The 16,645-nt window shown below is 39.7% G+C and overlaps 2 protein-coding genes across 9 annotated transcripts in view; both read right to left on the reverse strand.

Annotated features, from left to right (window-relative positions):
• The window catches only part of tm9sf2 (transmembrane 9 superfamily member 2), a 24,242-nt gene extending 13,721 nt beyond the window's left edge, over positions 1-10,521 (reverse strand). Inside the window, exons 1-5 of one of the 2 annotated variants that reach the window (XM_076076809.1) lie at positions 10,277-10,521; positions 4,083-4,150; positions 3,308-3,401; positions 2,190-2,317; positions 444-573 (exon numbers count right to left, since the gene is read on the reverse strand). In XM_076076809.1, the coding sequence (XP_075932924.1) occupies positions 444-573; positions 2,190-2,317; positions 3,308-3,401; positions 4,083-4,150; positions 10,277-10,393 (537 nt within the window). In that variant the 5' untranslated portion in view covers positions 10,394-10,521. The remainder of the gene's footprint in view (positions 1-443; positions 574-2,189; positions 2,318-3,307; positions 3,402-4,082; positions 4,151-10,276) is intronic. The other variant, XM_076076810.1, reaches the window with a different exon arrangement.
• A 1,864-nt stretch (positions 10,522-12,385) lies between these two features.
• The window catches only part of piezo1 (piezo type mechanosensitive ion channel component 1 (Er blood group)), a 104,208-nt gene continuing 99,948 nt past the window's right edge, over positions 12,386-16,645 (reverse strand). For 5 of the 7 annotated variants that reach the window (XM_076076883.1, XM_076076885.1, XM_076076884.1 and 2 more), the window contains one exon: positions 12,386-16,595. In XM_076076883.1, the coding sequence (XP_075932998.1) occupies positions 16,467-16,595 (129 nt within the window). In that variant the 3' untranslated portion in view covers positions 12,386-16,466. The remainder of the gene's footprint in view (positions 16,596-16,645) is intronic. The other 2 variants (XR_012947536.1, XR_012947537.1) reach the window with 2 other exon arrangements.

Here is a 16,645-nt window from a genome sequence, read left to right on the forward strand (position 1 = left end):
AAAATTGAGACACAAAAGGTTCAAAGCACAGACAGGGTTATAATGTGGTATTACAGTAACAACTATGTGTAGGATAAGAAGCATTCTGACATTGTGGGCAGAAACAAATGCAAAATGACACTGTGGCAGACAGTGATGAATGCCGCTGACCCGTTTCAACCCCACAGCAAATCTGACCCATAGACACTAAAGACTAACTTGTTAAAAAAACAATAGACAATAGGTTGATAGATTCCATGCATAGTGGCCTTAAAAACCTAATGTTACAGTATTTAGTAGCTGCCAACAGTGTCAGTGTCACTGATGTAACAGAGACCACTGTCTAATTTTAATACAGATTGAATCTTGTAAATTACTAGTCTTTTGTGAATATGCTGGATTGATTAAATGTTAGTTATACTGTTGAAGAGGGCTTTGCGTGTGTCCATGTGCAACCCACTCACGTTGACCACGCAGGCATCTTTGGGTCGACCTGCTTCTGTGACGAAACAGCCAATAGGGAAACCAGGATTACAGAACTTCTGTCCATCTTCAACATCATAGCACCAAGTGACTGGCATGTTATCCACAATCCTTCACACAGACACACAAAACAAAAGCCTGTGATGCTCACTAATGTACACAGTGTACTGACAACAGCGTACCGAACTTGGTCTTTTACACGACACATGCCAGAGACTGACTTATAAGATGTTATAACGATAAAAAGTATCTGCAGACACATTTACTAACACAATAGCACCAAGCGTGTTATACACTTACCTGTTTAACACATCCCTTAATGTATTTCCATATGTATTCTCACATAAGCATTTAAGTCCACCTCACATTTGACACCACCACATCACCCACCACCACTTGTTCTATATGGATCAATTTTGTTTTGTTTGTTGTTACATTTTTAAATCGCCATGTTTGTTAGTAATATACTTATTTATTTATTCGATCCACTACCAGACCATCTCTTGCCCACGTCCTGACGCCGTCTCACTCCCTTCTTCCTCTCCTTGCAGTTCTCCTACAACTGCTAACGGCCAGTGGAAACACTGGGTGTTTTTTGAAATTTCATCGTATTGGATTGTGATGTTTAATACAACAATAATTCTCATTTTTACAGAAATGCTTGAAGGCATCATAATGTAAGTCAATGCAACGTTAACATCAGCTGTTAGTTCCGTTATAAGCAGGATTGTGATGGGGAGAGACTGACGGCAGACTGTCACTGTGATTACTCTGAGCAGCATGCATGGCAATAGATTGCAATATAATAAGTGTCTCATTAAGTTAGTTGTTCCAAATTTTTAAAGAGTGTTCCTCCAAGGCTGTGACATCAACGTCTGTGCTGCTGTTTGCCAAAGTAAAACTATCATGCGCCACATGTGAGTAAATGTGACCGGCAAATAATCGTAAATATGAGACTGACCGGCAGACGATCGATCGGTGCATCTCTAGTTAATGTACAAATTAGAAGAAATTTTGTTCAAGGTGAGAGATATCGCACACACAAGAATGGACCGGACGGACGGACAAATTAACCCGAAAACATAATGCCTCAAGCCACGGCAACACGGACCTTCAAAGTCCAAATTTTAGCCACCTAGGACAAAACTGTTTAGTTGGAGTTTATTGAATTGTTTCAAGCTGCTTAGATGTTGCAACATTTCTTGTGTACTTTAGTACAGTTTGACATGTTCTGTTGTTGTATTAGTTCACTTGTGGAGATGTTAAAACTATGGCTAAAACACTGCCAGTTTTATCTGCATCTTGCCTTTTTTTGAGCTAGCATACTTCCTTGTCAGCCTCCACTCATATCTACTTTTGTCCACTGTGCTGTTGCAGTATTTATACCTTGCCTGATGAACCACAGGGATTGTTTTACAACTCAGACTCCTCATAATCCCATGGCTGTCTCACACACCTTGTGATCTGAAACTCATTGTGTTGGCTGATAACACACTCGGGGGATAGTACGCTTCCCTTACTACTCCTTCCAACATAAAGTTAGGACAACTGATCAAACCAACTCATATAGTTTCTACTATTTATCAAAATGAAGGTTGACCAAAATTACAAGTTTTCCACATCACACAGTTAATGTGTTTTGGTGTATGTGCAGGTGTAAGTCTTAAAAGATTTGGTTGCATTTTCCTTCACTTTATGATATGTGTATGTCAGTGAACCATACATACCAGTGATGCTGGTAGTTGAGTAACATGCCTTTCTTGAGGAAGTCCAGTTTGGCTTTGTCTAATGGGTTGTTGGTGTTGTAGGTTCTGGTACACACCTTCTGACACGCCGCAGGTTTCTTAAACTCAAACTGACACACAGGACATAGTTAGTATGTGTGTGCTCTTTTTGTTTGTTTGCCATCACTATTAAAAATCATTCTCCACTGTGCTACATTTACAACTAAACTCATTTGGAAATATCATTTTTTTTGACATTGTATTATGTCTCATTGAAAGTGATTATCTGGATAGTTTTGTTTAACACACTGACCAGAATTTCAGCATGATAGCAATTGTGTGCTTAAGTATGCCTTATTCTTAACCCCTAACCTGTAATGATATTCATTAGCCTGGTGAGGACCTGGGAAAGTTGATCAGAAATTTTTAGCACAGAATTTTTGGGGAGTTATGCAGTGACATTATAATATTAGGGTACTACAAAATTAAAAAAGGATACTACACACAAAACATGAATCTACCAATCTTCACTCTATTGGCAATGTAAGGGGACATATCTTAAGAGAGTAAAGTATATTTAAAAAAAAAATGCAAATGTGTTTTCACTCAAATAAGAATGAAAATTAGGTCTTGACCTACATGTGTTTTGGAAGGAGGACCCTGCCCCATAATGTAAATGTAATGCAATTCATTTGTGGTATACCGCCCACCCATAGTCAGCCTAATATAGTCCTAGAGCTTAAAGTCCTTCATTTTTAACATCACATTCAGGAGGCCAGGTGAGCAACTTGGGATTCAGTGTCTCGCTCAAAGACATGCGGACAGGAGGAGCCAGAGATCGAACTGCCAACCTTGTGATTAGAGGAGGACTCACTCTATCCCCTGAGCCCCCCAGTTGTCTCAGCTATAATCCAATTTTCTGTATCTGGCCTAAAAAGAGTAGATTGCATCTGCAAACAACAATCTTCTGTGTGTATTTTGTGTATGTAAACTTTGCCACTGAAAGACTTCATTGAAGAAATTCAACATCCCCTCAACAGTGAAGTGAATGAGTGAGTGTTTCAATGTTTGTTGCTGTAAAAGTGTGTGTCTGTGTGTGTGTTTCTGTAGATGTGCGTTACCTTGTATGGTGAGGGTTCGATCCTCTCCCCAAATAGAACCTGGCCCAGATTCTCCGATGGACGTTTCATTGTTTTCTCTGAGCAAAAGTCGAACCTACGCAAACAGGAGGCGACTGTTTAAAATATTGGGGCAGAATACATTAAAAACCATTTAATTAACATTACACAGTAGATTTCTAGATGAGAGAACTCAAAATGGATAAGACGTAGAGGCTCTCTGCTTCCATTAGTACAGACACACTGTTGAAACTCCCTTGAATGAAATAAGACAACTGCTGCTGTGTTGTTTTAATCACGCTGAAATTATCATCATGCTTTCAACAGTTCTGATCATTGTTGGAAATTAACTTTTATTATTCCAAAATCTACCAGCCACTCAATACATTACCATTTATATTTTTGGCTGGTGAGTGAAGCAAATCTACATCCAGTTATGTGCACAATAATGGTTTTCATAACCAGAATTTACTATTTATATTAAGTCTCATGTGATTAAAGCCATGAAAAAAAAAAATTAAAGAAAAGAGTAAACTTATAGCATAAGTAAAGGTGTTCTCCGTTACAGTTTATGCATTTAATGGGTGAAATGGCTCAATATTTACCTATTTATCCACTTTAGCTTTAAACTGCAACAATAATTCTATAATGCTTTTGGACAAAACTAATGCACAGAGAAGCAAGTTGTGCAGCCTGAGGGAATAACTCAAAAGGGATAAAATCATACAAAAGCTACAACACAGACACATTGGTACAGTGTTAAGCACCTTGCACTTACGCAGTATATTCATAAGGCAGAACAGACTCCACTGAATCCAACCTGTTCACAAACAGCTCAATGGTCGACTAGAATTAAACAAAGCAGACAGACACATATTAGCAAGACAGGAATATTGCTTCAATCAGGCTTTCATTTTCATGTTGTTAGCTATTGATTCTTGATTGCTTGGTATTGGTCTTTTTTCACCTTGTTGAGAGGACATTGCAATAACATTTTAAAAACTTAACAGCTATGCGTCTTTTCCAGAAACAATGTTCTAGATACTCTGGGTAAGTAAGAAAATGTGTTGTTTTTGTAATTTGGGTGAATAAATAAATTATGAAAAAGTCCAAAGGATAAATGCTTTATACATACACCACAGTCCCGTTTGTTGTGGTTGAAGCCCCCTCGCCAAGTGTATTGATAATGCCTGGTCACGTAATGCAAAGTGAAACTCTGCCGACCCTCAACCGGTTCTGCGCCACCGCAGCACGGGCAGCGCAGACGAACAGCTTCTAACCCCCCCCATGCCAGTCATCAGGTAAGCAAAGAACCTCGGCAAAGGAGCAACGTTCTACATGCATCGCCCGCACTGCGGTGGAGGTTATAACAGTCATCACTGACCCAGACAGACGTGGTCACTGTCAATGCCAAAATTCAGATAAACGTGACAGGATCAGGGCTAGAGACTAATGGCGATAGACAATGGCAACAGAGGTTGCACTGAGTTACATTATGATGCCTTCATTTTGTCCAGTAAACGTGGCATTCCCAGGTAACACTCTCTCTCCAGTGTGTTCTGTGTCTACACCCCGGCCTCTTACCAGTTTGAAGTGCCTGGAAAACCTCTAAAGGAAGGGCTTCATGAGGCATCATGATCAGATGCCCGAACCACCTCAGCTGGCCCCTTTGGACAATAAGGAGCAGTGGCTCTACCCTGAGCTCAATACCGATGTCTGAGCTCCGTAGCCTACAAAGGAAGCTCAATTTGGCCGATTGTATCTGCAATCTCATTCTTTCGGTCACTACCCAAAGCTCATGGCCATAGGTGAGGGTTGGAATGCCGCTGGACTGGTACATTGAGAGCTTTGCCTTCCAGCTCAGCTGCGTCTTCACCAAAACGGCTGCTAATGCTGCACCGAACTGCCTGTTTATCTGCCACTCCCGGATAGCGAATGTGATACTCAACAGGTTTATTGTAATTGTCTTCACTTCTCAGTCCAAAAGTCACAATTTATTGAAAAAAAAAAAAAAAAAATGCAGTTAGGCATTGGTCAATTAGAAAATTTCACGTCTTAAGTTTCCTGACCACAATAACTGCAATTCACAATATTATCCTGCAACTCACTACTTGCCGGAGCCCCGGCCATCAGACCTCTGGAGCTTGTCCAGAAAGCTGCAGCTCCCCTGGTGTTCAATCGCCCCAAGTTCTCCCACACAACTTCCCTTCTCCGTTCTCTACACTGGCTCCCTGTAAGAGCTCACTTCCAGTTTAAGACTCTGGTGCTAGCCTACAGGGCAGTGAAAGGAACAGCTCCTTCCTATCTCCAGACCATGGTGAAGCCCTACACCCCTGCCCGACCACTTTGCTCTGCTGCCTCGGGGCGATTGGTCGCTCAGAGGTCCCTGCAGCCGATCGACCCGGTCACGGCTGTTTTCTGTCCTGGCTCCACAATGTTGGAATGAACTCCCCACTGATGTCAGGACAGCAGAGTCGCTGCCCATCTTTCGGCGCATGCTGAAAACTCACCTCTTCAAGAAGTACTACCCTGAGCCTTTCACTCAGCACTCATTGTATTCATACTAGTTTGTTGCACTTATTGTATTCGTTTGTTTCTGCACTGTACTTTGGCTCTGGTTTATGCTCTTAGATGCTTGTTTAAAAAAGGAGATGCACTTATGACTTCTGGTGACTAGTAGTTCTCTTTCATAACTATGTTGAATACACTTATTGTAAGTCGCTTTGGATAAAAGCGTCTGCTAAATGACTGTAATGTAATAATCAAAATATGTCAAACTATCCCAAGTAGAACAAGCAGCTGCCATCTTCAAGAAGTTGGTGAGTGTCTTCAAAATATGATTAAACTCTTAAAATGGCACTAAAACATACTATAGTCACTTTACCTTACATTTTGTCAAGAAACAAATGTTTGTATTGCTTCACAGATAGATCGTTTTTTAGTGAACATCCTTTTTTGTGAAAAACAATCAATCTTAAATAAGGTAATCATAAATCATGCCCTTGCATAAACAAAAAATAGTGGACGTCTGTTCTTTCTTAAATATTTTTTTGTATTTCTTTAAAATCAAGTTCTATTTTTCACTTCTTGATAGCGAGATAGACAGCTTTTTTAAGTCACTTGTGACGATATACAGGATCAACTTTATGTTGATCCTGAGTGTTTTTTATTGCCATCCGCGATAAAATCCTATATCATTTTTTTTAGGGTGCTGACGTCACAAAACATAACTACAAGCTTCCAAAGCGTCTTTCGAAAATCTTAATCAGAACTTTGAAAGTAAAAAAATGACTTTTTATAAAGCCCTACATTTTAGACTACATTACTGTATGTTAATGTTTTAGTTTTTATAGTAACAGCCACATGGCAAAAAAAATCTGCAATTGAGTTTCCCAGCATATACTGTATAAGTTAGTTTAAAAGCTTAAAATCCAAAATACGCCCCCTGACTTTGCAAACAATTTTCAAAAGTCATGACGACTTTTTCCCAGCCCCTAGAGTGCACCTCTAGTATATAGTAAGAATAAAATATAATTTATCAAGAAAAAAATGTATAGAATATACAATAACATGCGTTACCTGTCCTGTAAAGTGTAATATATAAATATTGTCATCTGCAAGAAGTCTCAGACGTGAACTGACCAAGGCTCAAGCAGAATTGGGCTTGCATGTTCATCAGCTGATCACAAGCCATGTGGGGCTTTAAGCTCCCTGCAACAAATGATTGAAAGGGTCATAGTGCAGGAGAAAGCTCTCCCACAGGTCCTCCATGCAGACAATACAACACCTGTTCCTTACTAGGCAGGACTTTGATATTCTGGAATCTGTGAATAAGGCATTGAGTCCTCTCAAAGAGATATAAAAATGACCTATATCTGGATAAAAGATTTTGGCCATATCGCCGAGCCCTAGAACCACATCATCTGCAAAGAGTTGAGACTCAATTCAGAGGTCCCCAAACCATAGACTCTCCTCCCCCTGGCCGCGCCTTGAGATCTTGTCCATGAAAATCACAAACAGAAATCGGTGACAAGGGAGCACCCCGGCGGAGGTTGACATCCATTGGAAAACGTGTTTGACTCTGGGCTGAAGATACAGACACAGCTATCACTTTGGTTTAAGAAGTACCTGATTGCTTGTAGTAAGGACCCAGTTATCCCATAAAATGGGAACCCCAAACCCAGTTTGCCACTCCACAGGCACTGTCCCCGACCTCCATGCGACACTGAAAGAAGCATTTCAGTTAAAACAGCCAGAGCCTTCAGCCTCTAAGGGCAAATCTCATCCACCCCTGGCGCCTTGCCACCAAGGAGCTTTTGAACTACCTCAAAGACCTCTGCCAGGGATATGGACGAGTCTTCCACAGTCTACAAACTCTGCCTCCTCCACGAGGTTGCGTTGACTTGCATGGTATGTTTAAGCTTTTTTCAGATGAAAATGAGAATTGGACAAAAGTTAGAATGCTATCATGGTGTGTTCAAATGTAATCTTGTAAAATGTAGTTTTTGGTGAGAAACCTGAATATACAGGACTGTCTCAGAAAATTTGAATATTGTGATAAAGTTCTTTATTTTCTGTAATGCAATTAAAAAAACAAAAATGTCATGCATTCTGGATTCATTACAAATCAACTGAAATATTGCAAGCCTTTTATTCTATTAATATTGCTGATTATGGCTTACAGCTTAAGAAAACTCAAATATCCTATCTCTAAATATTAGAATATTTCCTCAGACCAAGTTAAAAAAAAGATTGATAACAGCAAAACAAAATCAAACATTAGAAAATGTCCATTAATGCACTCAGTACTTGGTTGGGAATCCTTTTGCACGGATTACAGCATCAATGCGGCGTGGCATTGCTGAGGTGTTATGGATGCCCAGGATGCTTCAATAGCGGCCTTTAGCTCATTTGCATTGTTGGGTCTGGTGTCTTTCAGCTTCCTCTTCACAATACCCCACAAATTCTCTTTGGGGTTCAGGTCAGGGGAATTGGCAGGCCAATCGAGGACAGTAATGCCATGGGCAGTACACCAGTTACTGGTGGTTCTGGCACTGTGGGCAGGTGCCAGATCATGCTGGAAAATGAAATCCTCATCTCCATAGAGCTTTTCAGCAGACGGAAGCATGTAGTGCTCTAAAATCTCTTGGTACACAGCTGCATTTACTCTGGACTTGATGAAACACAGTGGACCAACACCAGCAGCTGACATGGCTCCCCAAACCATCACTGACTGTGGGAACTTCACACTGGATTTCAAGCAACTTGGATTTTGCTCCTCTCCAGCCTTTCTCCAGACTCTGGCGCCTTGACTTCCAAATGAAATACAACAATACAATACAACCCCATAGAGAATTTGTGGGGTATTGTGAAGAGGAAGCTGAAAGACACCAGACCCAACAATGCAAATGAGCTAAAGGCCGCTATTGAAGCATCCTGGGCATCCATAACACCTCAGCAATGCCACAGGCTGATTGCCTCCATGCCACGCCGCATTGATGCTGTAATCCATGCAAAAGGATTCCCAACCAAGTACTGAGTGCATTAATGGACATTTTCTAATGTTTGATTTTGTTTTGCTGTTATCAATCTTTTTTTTAACTTGGTCTGAGGAAATATTCTAATATTTAGAGATAGGATATTTGAGTTTTCTTAAGCTGTAAGCCATAATCAGCAATATTAATAGAATAAAAGGCTTGCAATATTTCAGTTGATTTGTAATGAATCCAGAATGCATGACATTTTTGTTTTTTTAATTGCATTACAGAAAATAAAGAACTTTATCACAATATTCTAATTTTCTGAGACAGTCCTGTATACAGTTGTTAGGAGATGTTTTCACAGCAATATAAACTAGATACATTTTGACCAGTTGAACTTCCTAACACTAGCTCTATGACGCTTATAATAGATCATTAAAACTACTATTGCCAAGTTTTTCAATAAAAATACAATTATTTATTTCCTATTCATTTGAATTGTGTGTTTTCTGCAAATAACCACTATAGTTGACAAAAAGTAAAATAAACATTTAGAATTGTATTCGGTTTACACTGACTTTGGGATGGCTGAAATTATGCCACACAGTTGCTATACTAGTGCATTACCCTGTCAGAAGCATTTATATTGGAAAAATATACTGTCATACACCGTTACTGTCCATGCTTCAAAATTATACGTGCTATAAATTTTAGGCCATACCACCCAGCCCCATGTCTGTCATATTTTATGATAGAAAAAAGAGAAACATTTGATTTAGCGTTGTTGTGGTTAGTATATAAATGCAGGTTCATTTATGGTTTTGTTAGATAGCTGGAGATGGGAGGAGACAGTTTTGCCCGCAGAGGCTTAAAGCTAGTAATTGATTCGATCGATTTGATTGAAACAAAAAATTCTCTTAGATAAAAAGATGTTGTGAATTCTGGAAATTATTACATCTTTCTATATAGGACTGAGCGCCGCAATGCTTGCTGTGTGGATGACAAACAGAGTGACATCCTTTGGTTTACTAGTGGTAGTAAGTATAGTCAGGGTGCCTAGACACGTTAGACTATTAGTGGCTTGTCTTATAAAGTATGTTTGTTGCTGTGAGCAAAAAAGTTGGGAATCATTTAGTTTTTATATTCTAATTAAGCCACCAGGAGTCAATATAATTTGGAAATATCTGATACTAGATTGATGTCCAGAATATCGACGATGTTTTGATCTATTTAGCTAAGGCTGTACAGCTAACTTTAGCTTATCTTTGTATCCGTATAGCTTTGCTGTTTTTTTTTTTTTTGGCTAACGTTAGCAACCTTACATATAGTTACATAAAGCTAACTGTTTATAAAGAACTACTGTAAGCTAGCTCAGCTACTGCCTTTTGTGTATTTATTTAGTGGTTGCACTATATATTGGATATTCAGTTATTTTGTTGTCAACATCTGGCAGCTAACGTTACACAGGTGATCTGTGACATGTTATGTTTACCTTGCAGTCTGGGACTTGGTCTTTTCCAGGCTCACAGAAGTTCACGGGTGCCAGACCCGGGAGGTAGAAGCCTACCGCTCGAGACAGCAGCGCAGCTCCAAGCAGCCAACGCAACATCTTCTCACCTGCCAATTTTCACTCAATATTTAGACAGTTAACTTGCTCCTCTTCGCAGTTCAAACTGCATCTGACATCTACACTGGACAGCCACCAGCATCCGGTTCTGCAGCGGCAAACACGTCACAAGACGGAAGTCCTGCTTCGTGAAGTGGCGCATTCTCCTTCTTTCTTTTTTGAGGTATATTGGCGGTTGGCAAACAATGAATTGGTGCATTACCGCCACCAACTGGTATGGAGTGTGGATCAGGATGTCTAGTACTTACAGTTTTTAATACAAAATAAATCAACTAATTAAATAAAATAAAATCAATTTAAAATGGGCTCACATTTAATTAGTATTAGGTAGCCTAAGATACTGAAATATTATTTGATAACACTTACTTCTTGAGTTCTTTTGCAAAATGCCTATTATATCAAAATGTACTTTTATCTTGCTGAGGTTTCCAATTAGCTGCCTTCTCTCTTGCTCATGTTCTATTGTTTCCTCTTGCCCACAATAGTCGCATTTCCCTGTATCATGTTAGAAGTGGAGCATTGTGGGATCGCGGAGAAATAGTAGTTACCTAGATGTAACTCCAGTTCTATGTGCATAGCCAGTAGCGAAGCCCGTTAGAGGGCGGAGCACATACGAAATACATACAGGCATTTTGCAATGTTGTTGCAACAGTACTGTAATTCTTACAAAAATAATAATGATACAATCAACATCATCCTTGTGTTGCATGGGTTTTCTCCGGGTCCTCCGGCTTTCTTCATTTACATTGTAAAGACATGCATGTAAATTGTTGACTCTAAATTGCCCAGAGGTGTAAATGTAAGCATAATTAGCTGTCTGTCTCTATAGTTTTAGCCCTATAGTGAAATGGAGATCCTTCCAGGGTGTACCCCACTTCTTGCTCAACGTTAGCTGGGATCAAAGATAAGCGGTTGGTCTACGGGATGGTTGGATAATAATCATCATCTACATTGTCAGTGTGATGATTGCAAAATGCACATACATTGCACTTAAAGGTAAGCCTAGCTCGAAACAATTATTAGAAAAAATTATAACATTTTGAAGTGAACTTAATTCATTTTTGGAAGTGATGGAAATGAGAGATAGGCCTATGTTTTTCTTACTTTAACAATGATAATTCTTGCGAAATGTGTGCAAACCTGCAAGAATGAATCCCACTAATTAATTATTTTTGACTGCATTATCCAGGGGATATGAAGATAATAAGGAATGTCAATAATTGTGAGTACGAGTGGCCAAAAAGACATTCTCACCCTAAGCATCTGGGCCATTAGAAGTCCCCTGTGAGTGGTGCAATGTGAATATGGGGTTTTTATGGAGTGCTGTGGAAAAGTTAAAGGTCATTATGGCCAAAGATGCATGAGCTGCTCTCCAATTAATATATTGTCCTTTACCCTCCATCATTCTTCAAAACAGTTATACGAAAAGACAACATCTAACTGCAGACCACAGAAAGTGCGAGACAGGGATTGAACCGCCAACTTGTGGTTAAGAGACGACCTGTTCGACCTAAAAGACCCAACAAGATCTCATTAGTTGACCATTTTTAAGTAGGCGTATACCTAGTTAAACTAATGCAGTCTAATAGAACATTGCTGTAATAAATCCTCCTTTCATGAAGGCTCTAATGTTTAGTTTTTGTTGAAACTGTTTTAGAGTTTGAGTGTTGATTGTTTGATCATATTAGAGGATGTAGTTTGACCAATGCTGCATACAAGCCTTCAACGATATGGTGCGTTGTCTACATATTGCCCATTCTGTCACAAGTCCATATCTTTTCCAGTCTTGACCACAACGCCAGATTTTCTTCAAGTTGTTTGGAGAAAAGTTGTCCTGACCTTTCTTTTCCCGGGAAAAGACACGGTAGTCAAAGTTGGTGGAAATGTTCAATTAAGAATCATCAGTAGAATCTTGTAGAACTCTTCATCATTGCACTTTCCCGTTGACATTTTGAATGACAAACGACAGGCCAATTACAACAGACAGACGCGCTTTATTAGCTCCAGTTTCTCTAAAGCTTAGTGAGCCAGGAAAGCTGTCACAGTGGACATTGTCACAGTCATCAGTATTGTGTTGCCAACACAATACCATGGCTGGTTTAACTGTATCGCTTCTCCCTTATAGCCCAATCATTGGATCATGTCTGTACTTTCAGGTCGAAAATTAAACTGCAGTGTGCTGTCTGGAACAGCAAACAACTTTCTATGTGACATATGGTGGCCCTAAAAGCTCAGCCCACTGCAGATTAAGAAATAACATGCAAATAGACAAAACACAAAACTTCACAAATTTGACCGCACACACAGCATCTCGAAAAAACACTGCGAACAAATAACAAAACCAAATGCAAAAACTCCCTGGAAGTAGCAAACATGACAACGGAAACTGTTTCAAGGGGACACTAAAAAGTGATTCACACGACTGAAATTAGGTTAGCCTTTATTATCATTAGTCTACTAATTCAAATAATCTGTAGAGAATAAACTCGTAATTGTGCTATAAGTGTAGCGTAGCTGCTTTAGGGCTAACATTATGTTTCTTTCAGAACCCATAATAAGGGATAAGCAAGTTATATTACGATAATTCTATCATTAAAAGTTTTTTTATTTATATATATACATACAGTTCATTTATTTATATTAAGCCCTCTGAAGCAAATTTGTGATTTGGAGCTATACAAAATAAATTGAATTTTGATTTGAATTGACTTTGAATAATCTTCTTTAATTAATCAACACCAATATGGCAAGACAGTGTACACCCAACTTCACTCTCTCTGGGTTCAAAGCAGACTCTCCACTCAACTGTTGCACATGTTACTCTGAGACTATCCACTCTTTTACATTTTAGTTTTAAACAATCTCTGCACACAAACAATTTAGCACCATTTCAGAATATCCGTCTCGGGTGTATTGATGAGGTGGACGCAGAATTCATTCACTTTATTCGGCCATAACTCTCGTAGTGTATCGATGCACATGTGCATACAACACCTTGATCAGGACCTTGTTTGCAGAGGTCAAGTAATGTGCATTACAACCATACAATCACATTATATGTCTGCTGGGGACTGTCCAGTTGTGTAAATAGGTGTAGTCTTGTCCTCAATATTCATGTTTAGCTAGCTTTTTCATTCCTGCCTTGAATGTCTGGACATATCTCTCTGCCAGAACATTTGTTGATAGATATCCCGTGGTGTGCAGAATTCCATTCTGCTTGTCAAAAGTCCTCAGATGTGCGTGTCGCTCTTGGTTCAAGCAGACCATAAGCGGTAAACAGTCTACTCATCCTTGTAATGGTAGCTTGTGAGGTGCTTTGTGACATGCGAAACACTTACAATCACTTAGTGTATGAATCAACCATCAACATGTTGTTCAAGAAGGGTCTGCAGTCTATATGAGGTCTCTTGCAGGACTCACCCGGTAACTCCCATTGGTGTAGTCGTGGAACCTGCTGAGGCACTCTTTGGTCCACGGGGAATGTTTCACATTCCTTGCAAATTTTCTACACATCAGTCAAGGTTTGGCCACCTTACAAACTTGCGAGCAAATTATTTAGTTTTCACTGTGCCTTGGTGCCCAGAATACATCTCTCTTAACATACTCAACACAACCTAGCTCTGTGGACAGCTTATTTCTCCTCATGAAAAAACAAGCCAAACTTCCATGACATAACAGTACACTTAGTATATCTCACTGTTGGTGCATGTTGTCCTTGCAACTTGTTACTTGCAACATTTAGTGCTGCTCCTTGTAAATGCGCTGCCTGCATTAAGTGGACTAAAGCTGAAGTCCAGGCAGTTCCTGTGTAGCTGGTCACAGGCAAAGGACAGCAGGAAGGTCCATCAGCATTACTTTGCTCTTCTGACTTGTTATAGACAATGTGTGTCATACGCTGACAATATAATTGCACACCACTTAATGTATGCAGTGGCCAGTGTCATCGGGGGCGATGATCAGTAACTACGTTTAAGTGCCTACCCCACAGATACTGGTGGAATTTCTTTACACAAAATATCAGTCCAAGAGCTTCTTTCTCTATTTTTTTTTAGCTGGGGACAGTATTGGGAGGCTCGTAGTCCATTTTTCTGAAGCTGTTGTAGAACCTCCTGAAGTTTGTGGAGATATTCCTACTCTGAGGGTCCCATAATGAGCAGGTCATTACCACTGGTAAGTCTTTCATCAAATTTTCCATAATCCACTGGCAATCCCCGGTGGCTGTTGATGGTAGTGTATTTCTTGGAGTCATCATCCAGCAACACCTGCTGGTAAACTGCATGGAAAGTCTATCTTAGAGAGGACCTTACCACTACCAAGGGTTGCTAAAAACCTCTAAATGAGGCACAGTGTAGGTTTCCGTTTCAACTGTTAGATTTGCCGACACTATAATCACCACATAGGCTAAATTACATGTCCCTTTTCTCAACCGTTCCCATTCACTGTGCTTAACTGGAGGTATAATGTTAGCTTCCAGCTTCCTGAGCTTCGCCTCTCCTCTGTCTTTCATAGCAAATGCGAGAGATCTGTGTTTTCAAACTTTTGGAGGTACATCAGGTTTAACTCTGATTGAGGCTTTAATGTCTTTAAAAGTCCCTAACTCCTCTCTGACCACCTCTGAGTATTTATCCAACACCTTACTAAGCGCCTACGCTTTGTCTCAGATACTTTATCTGCTGCCAGTTTAGCCTCAGTTTCCTTAGCCAGTTTCTGCCACACAGTGTTGATCCAGTTCCCAAGCTTTTTTCCTTGTGAAAGGATTCTCCTTCCAGCCACAGTATCAAATCTCTAAATCAACATTAGCTACAAAGAATATTTCTTCACACAGTTTAGCATCTTCACTTGTTACAGAGAGTAGCCTCCTCTGTACAGCAGACATCTGAAATAATATCTGAATTATATGATCACATAAAAAAAAAATTAATCCAAAACAAAGTAACTACATTTTAAACACCACTGAAGGATAACTGAGTCAAATAACTTCAACAGCCAAAAAACGATGGCAACAATAAATGCATCTCAGTCGTATGCATTATGTTTTACTGTCCCCTGGAAACAGTTTATGTTGTCATGTGAGCTTTCTGTATTTGGTTGTGTTTTCTCTTAAGACAATTAGTATGATTTCTTCAAGAGTTTTTAAGATCACCACATCTGTGAACCAACATAATAGTGACAAACTATTTTTTAACTTGGAAGTTTAGTGTTTATGCCACATATAGTTTCATTCCTTTGCCTGAGATGTCTGGGAACTGAAAGAGCTGCTTTTGATTAGTCCAAACTCCTGTCTGACAAGGGAAATAAAACCTATAATGGCCCTCTAAATCAGACCTGTTCTGTCAAGCATCGGTTCATGGTGTAAAATCAAACGAACATGGCAGCTGCACACATGTTGCTTTTACAAAAATTAATGATTTAAAAAATATTTCATCATGTGAAATCATCAGAGAAATCAGCCTCGTTACGGAAACAAAACCTGCTGTGCTTTTTAGCAACGTAATATTCACGTTCTGTGTGAAAGTACTCATGACGAAAACAATAAAAAAAAAAATATTGGCTTAAAAAAAAAAAACACCACTGGTGTGTTAAGGACTTAAGTATGGTTGACAGCTTGATATTTTATCAAATCAATCGCCTTACCAAGACAGTGATTGCAGATGGTTCAACCTACAATTAATTTCAGGTTTTCGCCACAGTCACTCCACGTGGGTCAGGAATGAAGTGTCCAAATCCTGCAGGACAGACATCCAGCTGCTATCCATCCATTCCACAGTGGAACTGCAATTACACTTTCAGTAGTCTGTAGTGTAAGGTAGTTTCATGAAAGTGCTCAAACAGCTGTGAAGAACAGCAACAGGTGTCTAGCAACAGGAGATGTTTCATACAGTACGTCTATTTGTGTACATCTCTTTTTGTGTGTCTCTGTAAAACAATGTCCAGTCTGGTAAGGAGTGTTCTCAAGAAGCCCCCCTTGGGCTGTCCTCTGGACATCTTTACAATGTGCTTCAGATATCACTGTATGGTATTACAACCAAACATAATGTCACCTGGTGGCAGTCAGTCAGTATCTGTCATGGTCTCGGCTGTGCATGTCCCTGGTCCATTTGATCATAGTCTCTGGAGATCGATAGAGGAAGATCAGTTTGCAGTAAAGTTCCTCTTCTAGCTCCAGCTCTCCTGTCTCACGCACCTGAATCACACAGAAACAATAGCTTGTGGATGAGGAAATTATTTTCCATG

Source organism: Anarhichas minor, unplaced genomic scaffold, assembly GCF_050575085.1.
Source record: "Anarhichas minor isolate MPS153535 unplaced genomic scaffold, ASM5057508v1 ptg000058l, whole genome shotgun sequence".
In the NCBI taxonomy this organism is placed as follows: domain Eukaryota; kingdom Metazoa; phylum Chordata; class Actinopteri; order Perciformes; family Anarhichadidae; genus Anarhichas; species Anarhichas minor.